The sequence below is a fragment of the Sparus aurata genome, chromosome 3 (assembly GCF_900880675.1).
Source record: "Sparus aurata chromosome 3, fSpaAur1.1, whole genome shotgun sequence".
In the NCBI taxonomy this organism is placed as follows: domain Eukaryota; kingdom Metazoa; phylum Chordata; class Actinopteri; order Spariformes; family Sparidae; genus Sparus; species Sparus aurata.
In genome coordinates, this window is record NC_044189.1 from 28,837,271 (window position 1) to 28,863,774 (window position 26,504).

Consider the following 26,504-nt stretch of genomic DNA (forward strand, 5'->3'; position numbering starts at 1 on the left):
TAATCCGAACTCTACCGCGCGAGTGTCAAGATGGAGGACAAACGTGATGCCAGTGCCTGCTAGAGACACAGCTTGTGTGGTTTATTTCAAAATGCACGCATACCAAAATGATAAAATATGGTTTTTGTGTATGTTGTAGCAGTAGCTTCCTTCTGTTAGACATCACCATGTTTGAAAGATAGGGGTGCGCCCTAAGTAGGACCTGCCAATACCAATTTTGGCCAATTACTATTTTCTCTCTTCCTACAAACTTTAAATGACAGCTTACACAAACATTTGTGTAACCTTACTTTTAAAGGGGCTTAGTGGAACTTCTGTGTCGTGCTGGAAGCCAGCTGTTCCATTTCTAAGCTATTGTTAGCTACTGTTGCTCTCTGAGCAGAGCAGAGAGAGGCACTGAGGCCAGTCCTTCACAAACAATTCACAGCCCAGCAGTGTTAAACAACTAAAAAAAATGGTCTATAAGCCTGTATAGGCAACCGAGAGAGGCGGTGAAGGTCTTTTTTTTCAACTCATGGTACAATACACTCGCATTTTGCCAATAAAAAAGTGAAACATTTCTATATAAATACAGTATATACAAAGCATAGAACTTGCTACAAATGATTGAATAGATCCTCTTTAATGAAAAATTGAGTTGCATGTTCCTAATAAAACACTGATTATGAAATAGCTCTTACACTGTCTCCCCAACTGCACCAGGCTACAGGACCTTCTCTCACTCTTACTCAAACAGATTTCAAAATAAAATGCCCCATTACTGGACGAAGCTTTCGAATGAATTAATTGAAGTGTGTCCTTTATCTTGATAACATGCTGTGAGCCATTATATTCAGTAGCCTGTGGGTGAAATGGTCTAAGCGAATTTAAGCTCACCCTGATAAGCATTTACAAAGTGTCCACTGGTACATCCAGGATGCCCATTGTGAAAGTCAAATACAGAAGGAGTCTGCAACACTCTATGGTGTTCCTTTTTTTTTTCAGTTGGATGTCAAGCGTGTGACCGGCACAGAATCTGATATATCTGACACTGATTGTCTCGTCACCAGTCATGGCCAATCATGCTGAAAACCGGTTTCTGGCTGACCAATCTGAGCATTGGAGTATGACGGAGAAACAATAGGGATGACATGACCTTCAATTATCTATTCTGCTCCTAGCGCTCATAGGATCGGTTAAATGCAGAGATCAAATGTCACCATATGTTGCACTGTATTTATTTGACCATGAATGAATTTAGTTTTTTGTATTCCTCAGCAGGATATAGCAGTACATCCTAACGGTATAATTAATTCAATTAACATGTTGTCTAGTGCACTCACACTCTGATGCCGTGATCTGATGTGTTCACCATGCCCGAAAAGCCAATCACTCATCAAGGCAACACAAATCAAGGCATTTTGTGGAGGAGCCCACTGGGGGCCCGAGACTAAATGGGCTGAAGAGCGGGGTAAAACAGGACAGACGGTATAAATGGAACGGACTATCGCCTTCAGAATGTCAGAGTTTGAGAAATACGTCGGAAAAGTCCTCACATTCATCATGGCAGGGCAAGTGGTAAATCTTCCCACAGGCATACAGGAAGTGTCCATATGATATTAGACTCATCCCTTAACATGAGTCTAATATGAGTCATACATTGGACTCATGTCATGGAAGCTCTCTGAAATAACACCCCAAACAGGGAATACCCCTGAGTGATGTGAGAGGGATGTGGTGCATGGCCGAAGTGAAGCCACGCTGCGTAGCTCACAGGCCAGAGGCGGCTGGTTCACACAGCGTGACTGAGTCAGGCTTAAGAAACGCTATTCTTTAGTGACAGAAGTATGTCTGATTATTACCAGACAGGGTAACAACTTTAACATCACACAAACACTCCCAACCCCCGGACAGAGATGCTCCACTATCCTGGGAAGGTTGGTTGTTATTCAGAATCAGAATTCCTTTTTTTCTCCCGCAAACCTGGACATTTCTATGCACAGCAGCAGGACAGTAATATTACAATAAACAATATGATAAAAAGTTAAGAAATAGAATAGAACAGACTCCTATATATATGAGTTAAGTGCAATGTGACAAAAATCATCCTAGCAGTACTAAAGCCTCCCTTTTACAGTGCATTTAATGCCACAGTACCGAGATGGAGTCACTGTGAAATTAATCTACAGATTTCTTTTGTCTAATTAAGTTCACTTACACACAGTGTAATAACAAGATTGGGCGACTGAGCATGAGGCACAGCTGTCAGAATCTGGCAAATCTATTTAATCCAAAACCTGAAAGAAATGGCACAAACTGACAGCGTAGACAAACTCAGGTTTAAGTAGTGCATTTGCGACATCTTATGTAGACCATAGCACCCCCACTAATCGACTCAAGCGGTTGCCTGGGTCATCAAAAGACAACTTGTGGCATCTTCAGTCATGCTGAGGTTCACAGGGTTCATACATTTCCGTTAGTGACGGATTTCTTCCTGAAACCTTTGGCCATAAAAAGCACGGCTCTCACTTTTGGCAGTTTCAAAATGTTTGTGTTGGGTCTTTCAGGACCAAGGGTCAGAGATCCTGTGTTGTCAGCAGGCGCTAGTTGAAGGAGTTAAGGAGTCGGCAAAGTTCTGTGAAGGATTTTTGACTTTGTTCTGCAGCTCAGTCAGACTGTAGATATCCTGTGTATTCTGCCTCGGCTCACTCCAGAGCTCCAGAGGTTTTGATCTGGCTGGAAAATATCACTTATTGTGCATTATTTAAATGGTCATTAGTCTCACAAGCCTCATCCTTCCTGCGCGCGGCTCTAGGCTTTCATTATTACATCACTTATCAGCCCATTATATGCAAATGACTCATCCTAACTCTGGAACCTATAATATATAATATATCAATTACACTGACAGTGAGACAGTGAGACAGCGAGGGGATATGGAAATATTTCCTAAAGATAGCCTGTCAGCACCTGAGGGAAGAAAGAAGACAATGAAAGGGAGAAGCGATGAAGAAAGAAAAATAGAGGGTAAGAAGAAGATATTAAAAACAATGGACGGTTAAGAAAAAAAAGCAGGAGGAAGAAGAAGAGCCAAAAGGATTGCGATAATAGGGAGAACACGGGCTTTGCCAACCAGCCCTGTAAAACCAAAAGATATAAGATGCAAACCATAATAACCATTTGTTGCTCAAACAAAGGGGGCAGGATAGCTCTGCAGGAGAGAGCAGGGTGCAGAGGCAAACCTTCCGGAGGAATAAACCTCCGTTGTCAGGTGTTTATGTACTGTAAGATTGACTGCTGACTGGAGCCGGAGGGGAAATGTACTTTTACTTCATCAATGTCACAGAGAGGAGAGGGGAAAAGAAGAGAGAGGACCAGTCTCTGGTGAGTGCTGAGTTTAGTGAGAGGCTGCCCTGAATCAAACAGAAATGCTACATACGGTTAGAAAAAAATACATCGATTATGATCATAGTGTGAAGAAAATGATAGAGGTGAGATTGTTGGGCAGGATTATCTCATCACATGTCTGATAGCCCTTTATTTACCTATTACCCAAGATAAATAATGGTAAAAGAATAACAGCTGATAACAAAAAGTCTAAAGTTTGAGCATAAAGTATGCAAATTCTTACTCGGCGTTGCCCTAATCCCAATTATTACGACCCAAATGTAAGAGCTCAAATACTTAGACACCTTATCATGTTGTGTGCCGCCTGTGTAAGCAGCATATCCAAAGTCGTGTTGGAATTATTTGATTCATTCAGGTATGCGCGGATGTTCGTGGTCAGGATATGAAAATGCATGCAAGTAAGCAGCTTAACCTGAGTAAGACCTTTATCAGAAAACAAGCTATTAGTCACAACACTGTGCTGTAAACTTAGCATAAGTACGGAGAGGCATTCTTACTACTAGTCCTCAACCACAAGTGTTGACTTATACCACACAGAGAGCCATTTGCACTGATATTGTGTACTTTACTCCACAGCGTTGTTAACATAAATACATCTTGTGATGCAGAATGTGAAAGCAGGTCCTTGGAGTGCAGGAGTCCTCCTTCAAGCTCAGGTCATGTATATTTAGATCAACAGCAAACAAAAGAAATTTAGATTGCGTATTCGGATTCACGTACTCATCTATTTTAAGATGTTCTTAGCCTTTTTGGAATGTAGTGTATGTGTAGCTTTCTAGGTTGTTTGCATTTCTGAAATAGTGACAGGAGCTACTTAGTCAGAGGTAGATTTGTGATGTGTCTGCGGGTGTATATGCGGTGTGTGAACTGATGTGCGAGTAGGGAGATAAAGTATGCAGAGGAAGAAGTAAACAGAGAGTATGAGCAGCTTTATGGTAATCTGTGGTAGTGAGAGAGAGCAGAGGCCGTTTTGGAGCTGTGGGACCTGTTTGTAGGAAGAGTCACTTGCGGCGCAACGTGCTGTTAATACCAGGTATTAAAAGCTCAAGCAAACATTGAAGGGCATGGGCAAAGCTAATAAATAATGCAAATCCACTCTAAATGTCTTTCATAAACTGGAGAGAGCTTAGAGAGGGCGCTGCGATTGACCCCCTTGTTAGCATAGGACTCAAGAGCCACACTAACAGGCACAAAAACTGAAGCAAAAAGAAAGTCTTTTGAGGACAAGAGGAGAGGGTTTCAGGTTACATTAACATAACACTGCCAGTCATTTTTGAGGTTTACTGGAAGTGATGTAGTGTAGCCTCGGTAGCAAGACTCCGGGTAAAAAATTGCCTTTTAAGTGCTACATTGCACGTCAGCAACCAGTCATATGGCAACTTGGGCTACTTGCCCATGTGGGCTGACGAAAAGTCAATTTCTGGCACCTCCTTCTGTTGTTCTTCATCACAGAGGTAGTTAGAGAACCAGCTTTAAAAGTGATGAATTCTCTTTTTTTTCTTTTTTTTTTTTAAAGAGCTGTGCAGCGAATCTGATGTATGCAGATTCAAAGAGTGTTTCGTGTGGATTTTTAAAAATTACCTTAAAAGTATGCCTTTCTGGGAGTCCACAATGCCATATAAGGAAGCAAGGAGCCTTCGGACAGTTCAATCTGAAATGGTTTAAAGGTCTAAGATATACCAAAGTGACATGGATTTAAAGTCAAGTTAATCGGTAGACTAAAAGGAATAGTCACAAAACATAAATGATTGTTTTTGGCTTATACAGCAAGTAAATATTCAACAATTCAAGGTACTATGAAATGTCGCCAAAAAGGAGTCCTGCTCACCGATCGGTGGCCTGATACACCCACACATGTTAAACTGCATAAATTCCAGATACACATAGTTTGGCAAAAGCTTATTGTTTGTATCACCATATTACCAACACGTGAATTGTAGGTCAGCCAAGAGTACTACTTTTGTGACCCTAATGCAAAATAAAAGCTCTCCCCCCCCAACACTCCCACACTTCACTGTACAGCAACAACAAAAAGATTGTCAACCGGGCTCCATCTACGCAGGGTGAGTCAGACAGACGAGCAACAGTGGAGTAGGTACTGTCACTGACAAAATATTGCTGCCCCTCGCTCGAGCGACGTGACCAGCCTCACACTCGCCTTCTACTTGGAGGCCTGTCATTAAAGTCATGTTAATTACAGAGGGCCGCTCACATTATTGTCATACCTGCTGCTGAGATGGAATAATGCCCTGTAGGTGTGAGGACAAAATGGGCACCTTAATTTAAAATGCCAACCCATGCCTGTGATTGAACACGACATGGTGCTGCACGAAAAAAGAGGGGGAAAAAATACTCCGTTGTCAAAGTGTACACATGTGGTACATCTATTTAGGATTTAGAATAAATTACAGCATTTTGTCTACATTAGGTGCACCGTGGTGTTGAGAAATGATGGCACACTTGGGAAAAACAGCTAATAATTCCCTTGTCAAAGCTCACAAATGATTATTTTGTCCTTTTGCGTTTTAATCTGTTTCAAGAACGTAGCTGTGTTGCTGTGCGCCATTGAAAAATCTTCCCTATTGAATGAACTGATTATGGTGGTCAGCAGCAGTTCTCCGAAGACAATAGTGAATCAGATGGAGCCCGCCTAATCACATCTGTCTAGCGGAATAAGCTAATCAACATGTGCCGTCAACATCATTTCTAATGCATCGTCGTCGCGTGGCTGATTCACGAGGACAAAAAACATGCATTCACTCCTCAATAATGCACACAATTTGTGGCGCTCAGGGTCGAGCCTGAGCGACAGAGGACAGGAGTGTTAGATGGCTTTGTTATCATCAGTTTTTCCTCCACCGCAAAGTGCAATTCCACTGTTTGTCCTGAGCCTTTATCATTCAACATGCCACAAGAGGATAAGAGAGCAACAGGAATGTAAAAGTTCCACATGGAAAATTCTGGCTACATTGAAAAAAGCGTTATAGCTTGGCTTCAGCCTATCACTCCTCGATCTCCGGACAACACATCGCTTTTTCTCCCTCAGTATATATTTTTTCATCCTGTTTTCATTTCTCCAGTCTGTCTATGGTCTGCTTGTGGTATTTAGCGGGCGCAGTCAGTCTCAACCAAGATACACACACATGGTTTATGTCCTCCCCTTGACTTTGCCCTGAGTCTGATAAAAGAAAGTGAGTTTAAAACCTTAGAGGAACCAGCAACTGTAAAGATGTGTCACTATTTCAAGAAGAAGGAAAAAAAGGGTCCAGATTATCAATACTATACTGAATGGTCAGGAAGACAAGTCCGCTCTGCTGCTGTCTGTGACACAAATTAAAACTAGCCCAAACAATCAGATCCAAGCATCGAGTTCATCATCAGCTGTTCTAAACCTGATCAAATGTTCTTTCAAAGGAGCAGCAACAAATCTGTGTTGACTCAGTTAAACAAGGCTAAAGAAAATAAATCCTTTAACTGTCACTGTGTTGGTACAATGCCTGTAGCTAAGACCAATTATAACCTACCTATCCAAGTCCATCAACCAAGGCATTGTAGTGAAATTACTGTCTGTACTGATGAGATATTACATCTTATTTTAAGATGAGCTAGTTGTCCCATCTTAGCACTAACAATGGCTAGACCTCAGAAGACAGGAACAGGATGACACTAGTGCAAACACTAATGGTTACATGACTAAGAAGCCTCCAAGCTAAATGACAAAAGTTATTTCGAATTGACTTCCATAAGGGCTTGGTCTCTCTATAGGCGGATCATGTATAGGTGGTATCCCCAAACCCAAGAAAGATCTCATAAAATTGACCACTTTAACCCAAACCTTGATCTTTTCTGAATCGCCGACCAAGTGTGTTTTTTTGTGCCTGAACCTTACCAGGTCTCAACCACAGCCTCAAGTGTTTGGTTAGGTTTGGTTGAGGTTTGCTTAACTTTCGGCTCAGAAAATACTTGGTTAAAGAAATACTTAGACATCTTGGAAAAATGCAGTATGCATAGTTTTATGAGCCAGAGCCACATAGTGATTAGCCTCGATCAGCATTGACTGGACTGTGTCTCTTTAGATGTCAAAATTGCTACATTAATCTGGGGACAACCTCATATAAAAAAAGTTGTTCTTGCATTTCTATTTGTGCGTTACAGCAAGTTAATTAGCCTATTGAGCAGGAAGATTTTCGAGCTTCCAGGCTTCTTTTTCTGTACTTAGCACATATACCTGAGAGAGATATTAATCTTCATATCAAACCTTTGTCAATAAAAGCAAATCAAGTGCATTTCCCCAAATTGAAAACTGCTCCTTTAAACTTGCAACTGGCAACTTCTTCTGCTGTAATTTATCATTCTGAGGTAAATACTGATTGCACAATGTAATGGGCATCGAAAAATGACTCCATCTGCATATAGATTGGTTCCCTATAAGCCTTGCTAACTCTATGCTATTCTGTCTACCACCAGGCTTCATTTTTCACAGAAAAACGAAGGTCAAATTCGAACCCAAAATAAGTGTTTCTGCCATTGTGTAACCAGTCAGTAAGTAACAAAACATGTGTACTTATTAATACAACTAAATGTTTTACTTAGCATCTTACCTTTTCAAAGTATCAATCAGGGTTTCTAATTCAAATTGGGATTCTTGCAGTTTGTTTTTTTGCTTTGGACAGTAGTTCGTGGTAGCTGTGTTGCTAACTCCTGAGTCCCATGCTTTGTTCACCTATCCACAGCATGTGTGGGATGTCCGTGTTTTACTAAAAAGCAAATGTATACCTATATGCCTGGTTGGTCCCAATATTTATGAATAAGCCATTCAGCAGTACATAGACCTTACTATACCTCTACAACAACGGACTCACCAATGCTGACAAATTCAAATAAGTCATGCGATCAAGAGACTCTGCTCTCTGGTAATGTGCCATTTAAATGCAAAGAGTCATTCTGCCTCCTCTAGTTAGTTTTTCTACTCGGGGCCCCGGATCATCAAAGCCAGCAGTGTTCAGGAAAAAAAAACCCAGCAGAGTTGGGACAGGCGAGAGGGCAGAGGGTGGAGGCACGAAACCATAAACGGTTTGAAGTTCTGCTCAGCAAATGAGCATCATGTTCAAACCCCAAGAGGTAAGTTTGAAGGGAGAAGAACCTCAGAAGTCTGCTAAGCTGTACTGAACTTTGCCGAGCTCTGTGCATGTTGGACAAGCGCTGCAACAGCATTCGCATCTCAAAGGTGATTTATGCTGAACCGAAACTGCCATTAATGATGACATTTTCTCTGAGCCCCGTGATATTTGCACTCTGTCTCTGTATGAAATGGCAGGGTTTGGTGTTTGAAGAAATCTAAAAACAGAAATCCTCTCTTTCCATGAATGACAGTGTGGTCGCTGTGGTTTATTTCATAATCACTATTTGCTTCCACCAACATTTTAAAGTAGCCACAAATGGAAAATATATAAAATCACCCTTTTCGTATTTATTTTGCTGACATGCATTAAACTAATCAGCTATCTGCAAAGATGCCAACAATCAAAAAATAATAATTCTACTACTTTAGTGAAAACTACCCTCATTTTCCAGATTGCCATCTGTATGAGGTTCAAGAGAAGCAGTTTCACTCTGATTTACAGGTGTGGTGCTTTCTTGAGCTGAAAAAAATTGCCTGACCATGATGAAGTAATTAAGCGAATGAGTATTATCCACAGACTACCTACTCAATGTGTGTGCTTGATTAAACAGTGACTAAATGTATTACAAGGGACTTTTCATTTGTTGACAGCTTCAATTTAATACTGGGGCTTTTATACAACCTACAAAAGCAAAGACCATTGGCGAAGACTGGCTATTTCTATGTAGTTAAAATTAATTCCTGTCATTGGTTGGTTTCCAAAAATCAAAACTATTTTGTATAGAGGAGCGCTGTGGATGAATTGAGGAGTTTCACAGCCTGAGGAAAGAAGCTGCTCTGTAGTCTGGTGGTACGGCAGCAGCTCTGAATAGAGGATGATTATAATTTGATTAATCTATCAATTGTAAAGACAAACTAGTGAGTAGATGAGTCTCCATGTTTGGTGTGATGTTGTTTAATGTCCCCCACAATCTATATCATCTCATTTAGCCACTTGTTAGCAACAGCCTTGATATGAGGTTTATATTGTAATTCAAACTTTGGGTATTGACAGATTTCATGTCACAGAACAAAAGGTGAAAATCTCTCAAACTTGTGTTAACTAAAGACCTTTTTCAGGCATTTAACCAAAAACCTAAGACAAAACATAACTGGGGAATGATGATAACACTAGCTATATCTCAACACATTCTTTTTACTGAGCGACCACTGAGCTGTTAGCTGTATGATTACATGTAATTTAGATGTATAAATAGCAAAAGTTTGTTTCACCATTGTCATATCACAGTTTACTGTTAATTAATCCACAAACAGATACATTGCGTCATCGCTATGGATCCTGTAACAGCTGTGTGTTTTGTTTTGTTCTTTTTAAATAGTATTAAAACTATGTTGTATTCTTTCGCTTGCTTACAAAACAAAAGCAAGCACTCGCCAGAAATCTAGATCTTTACCACAGGAGGCGGTGGTGTTCCTACTGATTTTGTCCTAAGGGGCTTTTAAAATCAACAACAACTTATAGTTGTTCGTGATTTAAATGAACAGGATACCAGTTTCTTTTTAAAAAAAACATAGCGCAAATTACAGATATTGAAAATCCATAAATTGTAAATGGGTTTCAGTACTTTCAAAGGAATATATTAAAGACATATTTTTATGTGGGACAACATTTGAGAATTGAATTTTCTACCAGCCTTTTCAGATGTTGCAAGTTCTCAAATTGACCTTGTTGTGCTATCGACTTAAAACATAGTCCATTAATTTAGATGTCCTCTGTGGGTTCAATTTAATTCAACTCCAATAAAATCTCTGTCAAGCCCCCCGAATCTGCTTTGTATTATCCCACAAGGCAAAAACCTGTTCAGTATTACAATAAAAAGAACAGCAGAAACACTGTCTATTATTCAAACTAATCATGTCTGCCTACCCACATTGCTCCAGACACTGAGCCTTGGCATCTCACATCCCGCATCACAATACTGACAAGGCCGGCTGAGGAATTCAGAAGAAAAGAAGACTGCGGGGCTGAAGGGCATAACATGTTCCTTTTTAGCTGCAATGTTTCATGTCATTGGTATTCCACTGGCTGGTGGGCACAAATCAATACTATTGAGCTGCTAGTGCCCAATAAACTAAGTTGTTGTCTCAATCGCAGTCTCTTTAGTGCCTCAGAAAGAATTTAAAGCCCTTGGAAAAACCTGAGGTAAAACGTATATTTGCAGTGTTGCTCCAGAGGTCCTCTTGGAAAACTCTGACCTTGCATATTCTTCCTGAGCTGCCGGATAAACCAGAGACTTGAAAAGACAGATCTGTTTTCACTGCAGTGTTAAAACACAAGCGACAAAGCCGACTTCACACTTGAGATGAACAGGTAAAACAATATTTCCAATCAAACAAAGACAGCGCGTTCATTCACACCTTGACAGCAAATCAATTACACTTTCTCGTGTTACCTATGGAAGCAACGTTAACTAAAGGAAAATACACATGGAAGCTTAACAAGCAGATACTATCCAACCACTTGTCTCACTGGAATTAAGTATTGATGCAGTACAGATGAAAGCCTTCCAATCAAAAATAGGGCTTGGTAATATGTTTTTTGTTTTTTTTTTTCATGTCAGTTATTAGTACACCATATTAATTATTAAGTTACTTTCTATGCTGAACTCAAAATTCCATTACGATTCAAATGTCCTTATAGAACAGTAGATTCATATAGCAGAAATGACCTCAAAACTGAAAATCTATAAAAATTAATACAAAAATGATTATTCTGTGATGCTCTTTGGTCAGTCACACGTAGACATGTTATATTGCTATCAAAATGTGTAATTAAAAACAATGAATTGCACAAAAGTGAGCAATTATTTGTTACATACTGTTTTATTATTCTCATTATTATGACTATGATTATTATGATTATGATTATGATTATGATTTTTAGAGGGCAATGCAAGTATGGCACCGCCATGTTTCAAAAGGAGCCCAGAAAGGACAAATGAAACACTGGCTGAAGAAAGGGAATGTTGCATTTATAGCTGCCACCGCAGAAAACGGTGAGGTGAGGGGTATTTAGTCTTGCCGCCACTTTATCCCACAAATGGCCTGCAAGAATTTATCATATTTACTGTGTTCATCATTTGTTTTGCAGGAAAAAATATATAAAGCAATTTGTAACCATAGACATAAATAATATACAGTGTAATAGAGAGTACTATTTAAATCTAATGTCAAGAATAAAGTAGCCTGCTGTGCCTGTTTTTAGCAAGTGGGCTGTGCCTTCTAAAAGGGTTCCCATGTGAATGGTTAAAAATGTCTTTGTTTCATCAAATTCAACTCAAACTCCCCCTTTTGGCTCTGAACTGAAATGCCTGTCGTTATGAGATTTCATAGAGTTTCTATAGCCCAACCATGATGCAGTTAACATTACTAAACAAAATGTACTGTTCTATACAAAATAACAGACTATTTGCTAAACAAGGGTTAGAATTCATGTTTGTGAGAGAAAGTTTATCAGAATTCATAACATGATGATGGCTGGTGATGCCAGAGACTTGTAACGGAGCAGATGTCAGAGTAACACTTACCACGAGTCCCTAACACATCATACTCTATGTATATGTATAGGTAATGTATGACCCCCATAAGAGGGCTCACAACAGGTTCCTCTGATGATGAGATCTCACACAGCTATACATCAAATCTGATCCCAGCAGCATCTGAGAGATGCATGCAAGTCATCCGAGCATGTGCTCATCTCGGCTGAAATTGACCTTCTCTAATGGATGAAAGAAGATGAAAAGCGGTCTTTGTGGCACTGCCGGCCCCTGAGGAACACCAGGAAGTGTAATCAGCAATGACCCATGCTAGACTCCACCAATCCCAGGGAGTTCCTTAACATACCCAGCCCGCCTCGGGGGAGCTGTGCCTGTAACAGCGGAACAAGCACTAACTGCGAATGAATTATGAAATCCCGGGCATCTGTCGGCTCCTTCCACAAATTGCAACAACTTAGCCGAGCCAGCAGCCTTAAAAACCTGCACCATCCTCTCTTGAAAGTCCTTCCTCTCAGATATATGTTTGCACAGTGTTTTCTTAAAAACAGAGCGCTTTAAATAAACATATATGTTAAATGTCAGTGTTGATTGGAAGCAGGCCACCTGTGTAGATTCATGACAAACTTAAATAGAAAAGCAGCAAGGGACTGAGTGTGGGAGAACAAGCTGTCAGTAGGGCGATGATTGGAACGGGGACCAAGGTAATAAGATTGTTTGGCATAAATCACTGAGGAAACCTGGTGAGAACACAGACGTCTTGCGTAAGTCCATTTCAACAACCATTAACACGGAACTAGAGTGGAAATAAAGTGTGGTCACACATTCTTCGAGGTATTTCAGGTACTGTTGTGATTACTCTGCCCTCTGTCCTAGAATTCTTTTTTTTTATACAATTTTTACACAACAGGAAGTATGTTTAGTGGCAATGTTATGCCGACCAAATTAGAGAATATCTGCTAAATGTTCCAATGTGTTCCCTGGCTAGTTTCTTATTTTTAGAAAATGTTACACAAAGTGACTGGATTCCTTGTTAATACCTAAACATTGATTAGAGTTGCCTAAATAAGTAACATGACCGCTCAACAAAGCCATAAACAAGAGTTACTCAACACTTATCTTCAGTTTTGACTGTGAGACAGAAAGGTGTCATCGTCACACTCTGCTGCATATCTTGGAATTGTTTATTCTCATTCCTTCTCATGTAAACAGTTGACAAAAGTGTGTCATCAGACAAAATACAGGAAATTAATCCTCATTGCTCACATCACATTTGGAGGATATATAGTAAATGTGAATGCATCCCTGCACTGAATGACCATACAGTCAACTCTTTATTGTGCACACGGCAAGACAAACTTCCAAAACATGGTTAATTTGCCAAACAACTCTGCACAAGGTGCTGAAGTTCGCACCCTCCCTGAAGGCAAGACATCGAGTCATCACATGACTCCCTTCTCTAGCCGCATGAACAAGCTAATTTGTGGATTTATTCCTGTTTAGCAGCAGTCAGAGTTTATTGTGTATATATCAAAAGTGTGTCAGGAGGAAAGATGATAACAAGTGTGATCTCTTGAGTTGTATATGAGACATATCTGATGCTAGGTGAGAGGAGGACGGGCTGCAACCATTCCCAGCTGGGCAGAGACAGACTGTGGATCAAGCTTGATCTGAGTTTCTTAGTCTGAACAGATCTAAATCTGTGCTGTCCTCTCCCAGCATGTTCTCACTCTTAATGCATTAAATACAGCAGCCTGGTCAGTGGCCCCATGCTTCAAAGTTTGATGATGTAGGTGTACCCTCTAGCATCACCTCCTGAATTGCCTCTAAGAGCATCATGGTTTGAAGCTTAAGGCCACTGATCAGGCTACCATATTTGACAAGGTGGGAGTGAGAACATTGTGCCTGCCGTTGCCTCTTCTGTTGTGATATGTGAAAAGTCTTTATCTTCATGCTGTCTATGAAAACCAACTTTGAGCAGAGTGACAACGTCAAAGAGGTCCATTATGTAAAACTTCTGCTTCTAAAACTTGTGAATTAATTCACATTTAATTCACATTTTCTGGACTACAGTTAATATCATTGCCGTGCACTCCCATTAAAAATCTCTCTTCTTGCAGAGGTTCAGTTGATGAAACCTTACATCTAACTTCTAAAAGTAACTTCCACAGCACTGGCATTGATAATAAGGTACTGCAGCTGATTTTCATTGGACACTCCCCGTTCAAAACCACACAATTATTATCACTCTGAATTTATTTCAGTCTTGATGTTTGGACTTGCAGTCCTTCTCTGGTAATTGACAGAATGCGGCACAAACATTCCCAGTCACTGTGCAGTAAATTTGCTTTCATTAAATATGTCATTATTTTATTCTGAACATTCACAGAGCTGCCATAATGAATGGTTGGAAAAACAGCACAGGACTTAAAAGGGAGCCTGCTTTATAGCAGACTGGTGGGTTATTTTGTGATGTGTTTTTGTCCCAAACACCACTGTTTATAACTGTATTTCTGGACTAGATAGTAAATATCTTCAGACACTTCAGACAGAGCTTCTCTGGTGAATGTATGTTTATACAAAATATAAATCCTTAAATACCCTCAGCAGGAACCTGCAGAACTAAGCCCGTGGGTTGATGACTGACTGGCCATCAGACACGATGGTCTAAATAACATCTCAGTGGTTACCCTACCTCCGCCTGTTCCCTTGGTAACATTTTCAGGTCTGCCAGCACATATTCCTCGAATCAAGACGCAAAAGTCTAAAGTTCTACACTGTGTGTGTATGGATGCGTGGCACAGAGTGTTTGGTTCATATGACAAATGAGCAAGATGTAGAAATGTTCAAATAGGAATACAGGTTCACACTCCTGATGGAATCCATGGTGTAAAACTTGTTTGAATGCAATAAAAATGCTTTAGTATAACATTACTATGGAGTACCCAAACCCAGGGCAAAAAAGGCCCAAACACACTCACACAACATTCACTGTTGAGTCGTATGCTTTGCACATTAATAACCGAAGGCAACTCAAAGTGTGTCAACATTTTTAGCAGCTAATTTTTTTGTCTGGGTTGACGCATCTATGTCATCAACTATATTTACCATGTATGATTCAGAAAATGGCACAAACCAATGTTAAAGACTGTCGTTACTGTTTGTAAATCCTTTTAATTATCATCCCTGCTCAACACTGTTGCAATAATAAACATTAGCCAGTGATTATTTTAACTTCAAATTACCACAGTGATGACATAAATATAATATAATTTCTTTGTTAAAACTACCGGGTAACAGAAAAATAATCTTAAGGAACAAAAATGAGTTGATAAGCAGGTGCAGCACTTCTCTTCTCAACTGTTGCGGTTGGCCCATAAAAAGAAAAATCAACCTGAAGCTGCTGTCGATGTGCTTGAGCGACACTGTACGCCTTCATTCCAGTAATGAACTGTTAAAACATCATGGTTGGGAGTTTGATGCTATTAAAAGGGATTAAAGGAACCACTGTGATCAGCCATGCTTGTTCATTTTAAAATACCTCTGTTGGTTTATGAAGCACTGAACAGTTAATGGGCCACATTACATCTCTGAATGCTGCTGCGTTATGAACCGTGCAGACCTCTCAGATGGTCTGAGACAGGTCTGCTTAATGTCGCGGGGGTGAAAACTGAACGCGGAGAGGAAGCACTTAGTTTTCAGAGCACAGTGCCAGACGACTTAGGTCTGCTCCAACTCTCAGTTGTTTTAAATCAAGGCAAAAGACCTTGCTGTTTGCCACCACCATTTATTAAATTACAATAGAGACTATTCATTCATACCTTGCGGTGCGCTGTAGTTGCACTGAAATTTTTACTCTCCTGCAATACCAGTTTTATTCCATCATAGCTTTTATTTTACTCTTCTCTGTCCAATTTAAATGTGCCTTTTAGACTCTCTAGCTCTTTATGTCTTGTCTTAATGCCCGTTATACCTTATGTAGAGCACTTTGAATGTTGTTGTTAAAAGTGCTATCCAGACAAACTCGGCTTTCGAGGCCTAAAATAGTCAGAGGCACAAAGAATGATTATGTTTGATGATGGATTCTTCCAGATCCCATCCTGTATAAATGTGCACCCCTGGTGTGTTGCTTTCCTCCAGCCACACAAACAATAACATCATGTCCCTTCCCTCTGCTCGCTTCACATTTAGCATCTTAAATGTTTGCTCCAAAAACAGAGAGATACTTATTCAAACTGCCTGGAATCATTTAGAGCAGATGTTCAGTTCCACCTGTTGATTTTCATGCATGCGCGCTGTCCAATGTGAATGCAGTCCACAAGTGGTCTGGAGTGAACCGCTTCACGACAGAAGGTATGCATTATGCACAGCGATCACAGGCACATAGAACTACAGCTACAATTTTTCCATTCAAGCCGGGGCCAAGACATGTAATCAAGGCTACATCTTTACCTTAAGTTAATGACAAAAGTTGAGTTTTTTCCAGCAAACTCCTGTATGGTGTTTTGGCTTGTCTGATATCGTAATGTTGGTGTTGTTCCTACAATTTCCTACAAAGTAGTGTGGCTCCAGGACCATCATTACAACTAAGCAAAACGTGACCCGGACTCTGAGAAGACTGGGTTTCATGTCTCATTTGGATCATTATATTCTTATTTGTTGGCTTATAATTGTTGGCGTTTTGGTTTTTAAATGTCCTTTTTTTTACTAGTATTCTGTTGCAGTTGGTTAGTTTTAGGCCACAAACATAGTTGTCTAGCATTGGGCAACAAGGAATTTTATGCTAAAAGTCATCTAAAGTGTTATGTTTTGACCCCTTAAAGGTCATCTGTGACAAATGTTGAGTTCTACCTCGTAGAAGATCCGGGGTCGGGTGTGGCCAATTGTAGGTCCTGATCAGCTGCCAGTCAAAGTCGTCCTCTTGGCCTTGTCGGTACTCACACAAGCCAGGGTCTGAGTCCTCATCAAAGGTACAGCCGGCTACAACGAGAAAAGAGCAAAATGTGTTAGACGAGGCGAAACAGAAGAAAACATTATACTTATGGCTATTAAACTTTCTTTGCTACATGCTGTCAGGAGAAAATTGGTGAAGAAACGCATCATAGACACCAGAGAAATAATTGCACAGTTACATCACCACAGGCTCGCTGTAAATGTGTTAATACATCAACTACTGGAAAATCTTTGCAGCTATGAACTAAATTACAGCTAATGGTTGGCACCAGGCGGTCAGCACCGAGTGCCGATTGCATCTATTCCCTCAAAATGTACCACCATTTGGTGCAATTAGCCCTGTGCTGTGAAAATGACACAGCAGCCACAGGTCACCCAGATAGCCAGAAATAATGGGCCGCAGTGCCAGAGCACTGAGGGGGGTTCTCCAGCTGATGGAGGACAACACCAGCCTGGCTCTTAGCCTGTGAAGGTGACCCAACCATGTCTGGCCTCTAAACATTACATTCACTATTTCGCCATTATCACACAAACCACAGGCTTTAAAATCCACAAGCATGGTGCGCAAAGTCAAGCGAAAAACTGTGCAGTATTGTTTAAAAAGTCAGAAAACACAGATGTTCTTCAGAAAATCTAAAAATGAATAGTCTGGTTAGACTGATCATGGTTGTGTGTCATATATTCTACTTGACTTCATCAATTGAATCATCTCCCACGCATACACGGGGTTTAGACATGATGAGCCTTTTAGAGGTTTTGATCATTTTGACCCATCTATAAATTATTCTATCCACAACGTGTCAGATAATAGTGAAGGAACCATCAATATTTCCTAGAGCTGCTTCCAACTGCTTGTCTATACCAAAGTACAATATATTTATTTCACAGAGAGCTTTTGCTTTGGGGAAAAAAAAAGGAATCAATTACTAAAATTGTTGGTTAAGTTCCTGCGGGTTGACTGATTGGTGAACAGCTTAAAAAAAAAGCATGTTATTGCTCCGACCTTGAAACAGCAGCCACCATAATGGGGACCTAGAGCTATTACAGAAGGGACACACATGACCGTGTCAAACACAGGTGCAACACATATCGCTAATTGCAGTCATTGCTGGACGAGAGCATCGTTAATGTTATTAGTTCCAGCTGTGATTTTCCTGCCGATACAAGGCAAAATGGCTGCTGTGAAGAGCTCTGTGAACTCAAATTGATTCTGGAATGATAGAGGATCAAAAGTTCAGGCTCTGATGATGCGAGAACATCAACAATCTGGTTGGTAAGATTTATTCAAGAAGCGAAGCAACATTAACATAAGATGGAGAGATATTAAACAGTGACATAATGAAAAACAGACGGCTCATCAATCAAACATTATTGTTTAAATAAAATATGAGGGAGTTGCTTAAAAGACTTGAACAAATCTATCTGAGATAGAGAACAAAGATGAACAGTAAAATTACAACCTCAACTATCACCTCACTGCCTTACCACCTGGCTCGACTATGAAACTTTGCCCAGATTTGGTCAGCATGGGGGTGAGTAGATAATGACTGAATCAAGTGTACCTCCGCTTAGAGAGATGGTGAGGTTGGCTGAATTGTTGTCTTGTTCACAACTTGTCTGACAGTCTCATGTTTCTATGTTGGACCTACGTTCCAGGATTTCAAAACCTACTTTCTTCACTTCAATAACATCCCATTTTGTGAGTTTTCCTTACATGGTTTCGGCTTCAGTGTCATTGCTTTTGAAGCTTTTGCAGACTTTGACTGCACATCTAACTCCAACTGCACTGAGCCCACTGCAGTCCCAGGACCCTCTTCACTAACATATCGTATTAAGGCTTGGCAGCAGTGCTGCTGCTGTTAAAGAGCTACTCTGACTCAGTGCCAGCCTCTCCGTAATACTATCCCGTTTGGCCTAGTCCCCCAATGTTGCTTTTTGTGTTTTCTTTTGCAGTTCCATCTGTTTTCTTTATTAATGTATAAGTTTGAAGAAATATAGTATGTTGCAATAAACTACTAAGACTGCTAATTTTGGACCACCGCTTTCGCCATTCCTGCTGACAAACAAATATCATCACCCTACCGCTAGTGAACTTCCCCCCCTTCCCCTCCGCCTGCAGCCAACCAAGTGTTTCCGGGTGTGTAAGCAGATCAGAGTTTTAATTGCCTCCTGTGTGAGGGCTGCTTGTTGTGCTGCGCCGTGCCCGGTTATACTAGGATGAGAGGGCTGAGTGGTGGAGCAGGCCCCGCGGTGAAGGCCTGCCTTTCATCGAGAGCCCTCCAGTTTCAGGAAGAAATGTCACCATCAGACACGTTCCACTGATTCCCCTCATTAAGACTCATCCTTCCCAGCCTCCTTTGCTTTTAGTGCACACGTTCCTCTCAGTGCCCAAATGAGCCTCTCTGGCAGCAGGAGGGCATGCCCATGTAATTAGAAAAGCCACGTGCATTCTGCAGAATTCTTACTGATGTGTGCGTGTGTGTGTGTTGAAGGAAGTGTGTGTGTGTGTGGGTGTGTGGTTAGCTGAGGTTGTATGCGGGTTTGATGTTTACTTAAAAATGAATAAAATTATAATGAATCCGTCAGTGTCACACAAGCAAAAGCGGTAACGACTGTGGGAATGAATTATTTGTGCTCATCACAGCGACGGAGAATCCGGCCGACCCGGGACTAAGACTACTCAAATTTCCACATGATAATAACTTGAATGCGAGAGAAAGCGGCTTTGACTGCTAATTGCTTATCAGAGGCGATAGCGCAGTGCCATTCGGCACGGTCCCAGAGCAACGCGCCGCCACACAGAGCTGCGAAAACACCTAGAGATGTGGACTGCAGGGCCCCAGATAACTTTAGTGAGCCACTATCACAGCTGACAAGCTTTACAGGGAGAGAACAAAGAGGGAAAAATAAATAAATGTGCAAGAGAGAGGCACCTTCCTCTTTGAAAAGGTAGGAGAGGTAATTTGCCAAACAAGACGCAAGCTTGTCGTTAGATACAATGCCTGGAATGTGTTATCTGTGTTTGGCTTGTCCTCCTGTCTCAACTTCGACACATTGTCTTTATTCTAGCTGGCAAAGGAAATATTATCAAGTGAGAAGTTACAGCAGACAGAAGCCCACCTAACTTGTACCTTCCGACTGCTTCAACCCAGTTGACATGTGCTTTCAAGGGGCTCCTATCCAAGTCACTCACTTCATTTCTAAAAATCTGTAGCAGCATGTCATCAGATTGCACACAAGCAAGCACTCACATGTTTTTCTTATTAGTAATTTTAAATGAGATGGCTGAGCAGAGTAATCCTCTGTGTGGTGTCGGGGTTTGTACTTGACAGCAGGCAAAGCCTGCAAGAGGCAGCAAAGAATCTCATTAACATGGCTTTCAGTGATGGTCTTCATTCTGTTTCAGAGGATTCCCCAAGATATGACGGAATTCTGAGGGTAAAGCCCAATATTAGTAATTTCTTTCTGAATTTCCTCTTTTTTTGGTCAAAGATCACATTCTGACATTCTATATCCTTCCACTTTGTCGACGAATATCAAGCTTACTCTTAATACTGAAAATTGAAAATGTTTTATAAGGAATCATGTATGTTTATTTTCATTTTTGGAAAAGCCCCAGTAATATACAAAAAATATCTTTTCATCAAACATTACAAAAACATGTAGTTGTTGTTTGTTGGGGACTATTTTCAGCTGTAAATCAATACACATTTGGAGTATTTGAGGCAGCAGGACGGTGTGGGATCTGGCCAAAATAAACTGCAGCGTGTGTGTTCATGATAATGAAAGATTATGGCCCGTTGGTGTGTTTTTAATAGCTTTCCAACAACAATGGAGCTCTGTGGCACAGAGACAGAAGACATATCAGACTTTGACTGATCGACTTGTGGATCGATCAATTGTGTTTGCTTTTTCATCGGATTTGTTGACTATAGAAAGGATAAAAAGTAACACATTAAACATATTCAAAAGTGAAGTTTTTCCTTTTTATTTCTTTACAAGAAAAAAAATGAAATCATGAGAAAACAGAAATAAATTCTAAGACCGGGTCTGATCAATTACAAGACAAGAACACAAAATTAATGATTTCCAGACAGTGTTGCTTTGGCCCAGGCTTAAATGCATTTTCTTTTACAAAGAGGTCTTGGCAAAGCAAACCCTGTCACGAGCATGAATATGATGTCACCAAATATACTTTATTAAAACTGTCGCCAATCAACTGTCTCTTATCAAAATATCATTTTTGTTATTAAAGAATAACAAAAAAATCAAACCAATTTGTTTTTCTTTTGATGATAACAACGAAAACACCCTGTATTTCAATTTAACTTTTTATTTTTTAAAACCAGATCATAAAAAAAAGCTTCAGAAAAGAAAATGTATTTATTTATGTATTAATCTACTGCGTTTTACATTTATTTGCTCATTCAAAGTAGAGACAGACAGGAAACACGAGTTTGGGTGCACCAACGCTTTAACAGATGCCTTTTCGGAACCAGTCAGGGGTCTAATACCTTTTAGTGTCCATAGAAGGAGTTAATTGAATCCCATTAGCAGGGGTTGTGTCGTATCAAAGTCAGGAAGTTGCAGGAGGAGCATAACTCTGCTGCACAAAGTGGCTGTAAGGCAGCCAGAAGAGGCCCTGGAGAGAGATTAATGGGAGATGGTGCAGACCAGTCTGAAGTGCTAGCGATGGACCCCAGGTATGAATGTCCAACCCAGCCTGCTTCTACTGTGGATACCATGACCCTGACTAATAGCCCACACAGCAGGCACATCATAAATACGTTGTGATGGAGAGGAAGGAAAACACAAGGCTCTACAAGGCATTTATCCTGGAGAGGGAAAAAAAATTAGAGGGGCGAGACAGAAACCGTGGGCTGGGTGAAGAGCCCTCAAAAAAAAAGAAAGAGCGGGAGAGCAAAGCCACAGAAGTATGGAGAAAATGAAAACAAATCACAGATAGTGTAGAACAAGAGGATTCGGTGGGAAACAATTTGTTTTCTTCATATGCAAAAGCTGCACACTGTAGTATAAAACACCAAGAGGTAATCAAAGACGTCTGGGAGGAAGGACGGGTTTTTATTGATCACACTGATCCAGTGCAGCTCTCAGATGGGCTTAAATCATCTATATACAGATTTAACAAGGACACTCATTTGCAATTACTCTTACACGGATAACAGTGATTACACAGTGCAGGGCAGAATGGCGACTCACAGATTCTCACAGACATAAATCCGAGCTGGTATGGACGGCAGCCAGTTGGAAAGACTGCCTCTCACTGCTCATTTGAAGAAAATGAACAGTAAATGTTACTGAAAGCTCCATTAAAAATATACCCTTGGACTTCCTCTCTCATGATGAAACTGATTCCTGGTTTTTTTTAGTTTTTTTTGGGGGGGGGGGGGTTATTGTTTCAAGGAAAACTTTTTTTTCTTCAGTAGGGTAGAAAAGGCAGTCATCATCTATTCAGTTGCTATTTTTAATGTAGATTAATTTTTCCTTAAGAAATGGAACGCCCTTGTTGTTAGTCACCAGAAAAATCTAACCTAAACTTGACTGAGTGAGACCTGACCAAAAATCTCATTCGTAGCTGATAGGGCTGGCCTATCTGTTAAGCTCATTTCCCATTGCATTAAAGCTAATTCTGCAGGCAAGCCACCTAATATTGTGTAACCAGCAGCAAGGCTCTGCTGGCACTCCTTTAATCAGAGCCTCTCAGATACAGCGTCTCTGTTGGGACTGAGGATCCAGGATGTTCTGCCGCGTCTCTTGTTTGGTTTGAGATAAAGCTCCGCTGCTGCGTGATTTGCATTTGAGCGTGTGCAGGCAATGCATCAGGCCTGACAAGTTTACTTACGGAGGGGGTGGGGAGTGGAGGGAGGGACTGGGGAGGGGAGAGATGCAGCTGTACAGCTCATCAATAGTGAGCCGGCAGAGGAACACCGCTTCCTCATGGACCATTAATAACAGCCACTGCATTCTCAGACGCCTTACCAAGGAGGAGGGCAGGAAATCGTGAGAGAGAGAGAGTTGTGTGAAGAAGAAGAATAGGTAAAAGAGTTTGTTGGTTTTACTGAAGAGAAACAATACTCTTGGATCAGCCAATAAAAGGTTTTTGATTGACAGTACCGAAAGCAATATGCAGGTTTCAGAGAGAGCCTATATACGGATGTCTACAAACATGACCTTTTTCATACCATAAAAATATTCAGTGAATTTTATTCTTTTCCAACTGAAGCTGCACTGAGTCCGCCATTATTCCAAGAAGAGATGAAACACAGACACTAAAGGCCTGAGGTATAAAGAGCAATACAAACAGAAACCATGTTTATCCCCCATTAAAGCTGCAGTGTTGCATTGTGGTTTACATCCGCTTTTACTAATTTGCAGCACAAACACAGGTGACATGGCACCACCACTCGTAAAAACTTTGCTCCATAGCTCTACTAGTGGTCAAAAACCCCACAGGGCAGCTTTTAACTAGTATCTATACAAACGGAAATGGCTGAGAGAATATACACACACCTCAGTTGTACTTAATGCATTCTAGAGGTGCTTTTATAATTAGTCAATCCAAAGAAAATGAGTTGCCAACTTAAATAATAGAATTTTGAACAATCAATTGTCAAACATGTGCTACTTCCAGCTTCTTAAATGTTAGGAATTGCTGCTTTTCTTTCTTTCTTTTCTTTCATCTTTGACAGTTAATGAATACTCGTGGGGTTTTAGACTGCTGAGTGGAACAATTTCAATATGTCAGTTTTGGCTTTGGGAAATTGTGCACTGTGTATCAGGCCTGTGTCCATATATATATATATAAATATATATATATATATATATATATATATATATATATATATATATATATATATATATATGTATATATATATATATATATATATATATATATATATATATATATATATATATATACATATACATATATACATATGGACACAGGCCTGATACATGAGCCTATAACCCAAGTCAAATTTCAGGTCTGGCCTTACAGTCACTAAATGAATACATACATAAGGCCGAACAGAGCGGTTGATTTTATTGAGACTGCAAGCTGTGATAACCTGTGAGTGTAAACAGACTGCATATGTGAGGAGAGATCGATCAAAATGTAGTTGGCAGAGCTTCAGCTGCAGTCATATTTCATCGTTTATCATGATATGGGGATGTGACTGGAGAGATCCAGACACGTTATGACTGATGGACTGAACCTCTGTGCTCTTGTGACCTTTACAAGATGTAGAGTAAATGGTCTGGTAATGGCTACACGGCTGTCCAACCTGCGACAAACCCCGGCCATAAGTCTCCATTAAATGAGGATGAACTATGTCTCCTCTATGCTGCACCCATGCTTCTCATGCACACCCTCTCTCTTACCATCCTATCACAGCTTCGTCATACCATCTTGGTCAAACCCACCATATTTTGATTCACCACAGTGGGCAGGAGGCAAAATGAACACACAAGGCTGTGAAAGTTAAAAATCTATCTGTCTATCTGAAATCTAATTTCCCTCTTACTGCATGGTGCACTTTTCCTGCTCTGGTTGGGAGAGGATTGGAAGATTGGCACCGCAGGGCATATGCTGTTGTGTGAAATTGTTTCATTACTGGTGCACGATGGTTCCAGTCGCTGCAACTCGACGAAATCCCAGTAGCTGCAGCCAGTGAGGGCCAGTACTCTCTGGTGTCGATACACTCTTTAACATACCTTCTGTATGTTTAAGAGGGAAATGGATAGATTTTTACCACCCCATGGCACAAAGTAACCACAGTCTACCTGCAGGGGTTGTTGATACACACAGTTAAATGAGTTTCGCTGGAGAATTGGATAAGAATGTGAGAACGTTCCTATTAGAGGTGGATAATGCTCATTGATTACCTGATGTGCTTTAAATCTAACTAGTTTCCTGTTTAGGAAAAGAAGAAAAATCAGTGTTTCCACCGCTTTAGTTCCTCGGGTATCACTCTAACCTGAGCCGACACCGCAGCACAGACGAGCTGGTCCGTGTACAGCGAGATTAAAGGGGTGGCTGCATGATATACCAGCGAGCGAGATAGAAAAATAGATAGATACTGGCAGAGAGAAAAGGCTCCGGCTAAGATATACTTCACCTTTTGTCAGTGTGGAGACGCTGGATAAATTCTCTGCCAGCAGTTTATTTAGGTAAAAAAAGAGTCACAAAGCACTCACTGCGGACGAAGCAGATACTTTTCATTAGGGCAGGCTCTCTCCTTTCATTTCTCATTTAATCTTTCCATCCCCATCACCCCCCCCCCCACACACACACACACACACACACACACACGCACACACCCACACACACACACACACACACACACACACACAGAGACATCAATTACAGGCCTCCATCTCTTGCGATCTGAAGCTGCGCTCCAATCGAGACTGCTTAGCCAGTTAATGCTATTGTTAGAGATGTCATGAGGAGACGGTCGGATGAATAGGGGTTGATGAATAAAAACAGACCTTGTCCGATGAGGCTCAAATCACACTAACTAAGAAGATGGAGTGCTTTTCTTCAGCACCTGCATTACGGCTCTGGGCCTCGCCACCGATGGTTAGAGGGAGGAAAATGACAGATACGCTCAACTACTGTTACATGTGAAAATTTAATCAAGTGTGCTGGAGGAGACACTCTTCCCTTCATGTGGAAAGCCGCTTTAAGTGGATATGTCAAGTCTTTTTTGTCCCCTGCAACAGAGGAATATTCATTTCAGGACTGACCTAAATGCATTAGTTGAAAGCTTTATATCTCTGTTTGCTGGTGATGGATTCATATTGGAAATTATTACTGTCTCCACGCTTCGATTCTTCACAAATTCCTGCCAATTAGAAGCTACACATTAATGAATGGTGATAATTCAAAAGATAAGGTGTGGCTTGATCTGAAATCAAACGTGAGACTTGAAATACAGAGGCCTCCAAATTAGCCTGCATGTATCTCCTGGATGTTAGTCCCAGTTATGGTAATGGCATGCATAGATTTACACAACATGCATGATTTCATGATGTTACGACAACCAGCACAGGCTTTGATGTCAATTTCCATACAATCAAATGGCAAAAATAACTGCTTGGAATGGCTCAGAGCAGACTAAACTCAGTCATGTGAAAGCACAAATGAGGAAACAACTCTACTGCAGCGAGACTGATAGTTCTGGTTATTTATTGGCGACTTTCTTCTTCATGTTGGCTGCAGAATACATAATGCATTCAGCCCTGTTACTCACTGCGGGTGGTCTGGCCACAAGAACACAACCCTCCGCAAGCCATCGGTAAGAATTACTTTTTATTTTTACACACTGTGTACAAAAATAATAAATAGGGGAAAAAGAACGTGACCAGAATAACATGATAAGACGCACAAGTTCAGGTGACTATACTCTCTGTCCTCAGAGCTCCACAGGCCCTAACACGGCGGCTGCAGCTCTTCCCTTAAGCGC

General features: G+C 40.7%; 1 protein-coding gene across 1 annotated transcript in view; it reads right to left on the reverse strand.

Annotated features, from left to right (window-relative positions):
* The window catches only part of ptprua (protein tyrosine phosphatase receptor type Ua), a 202,746-nt gene that overhangs the window by 134,123 nt on the left and 42,119 nt on the right, over window positions 1-26,504 (reverse strand). Inside the window, 1 exon segment of the mRNA XM_030412151.1 lies at window positions 16,915-17,043. Coding sequence (XP_030268011.1) covers window positions 16,915-17,043 — 129 coding nt within the window.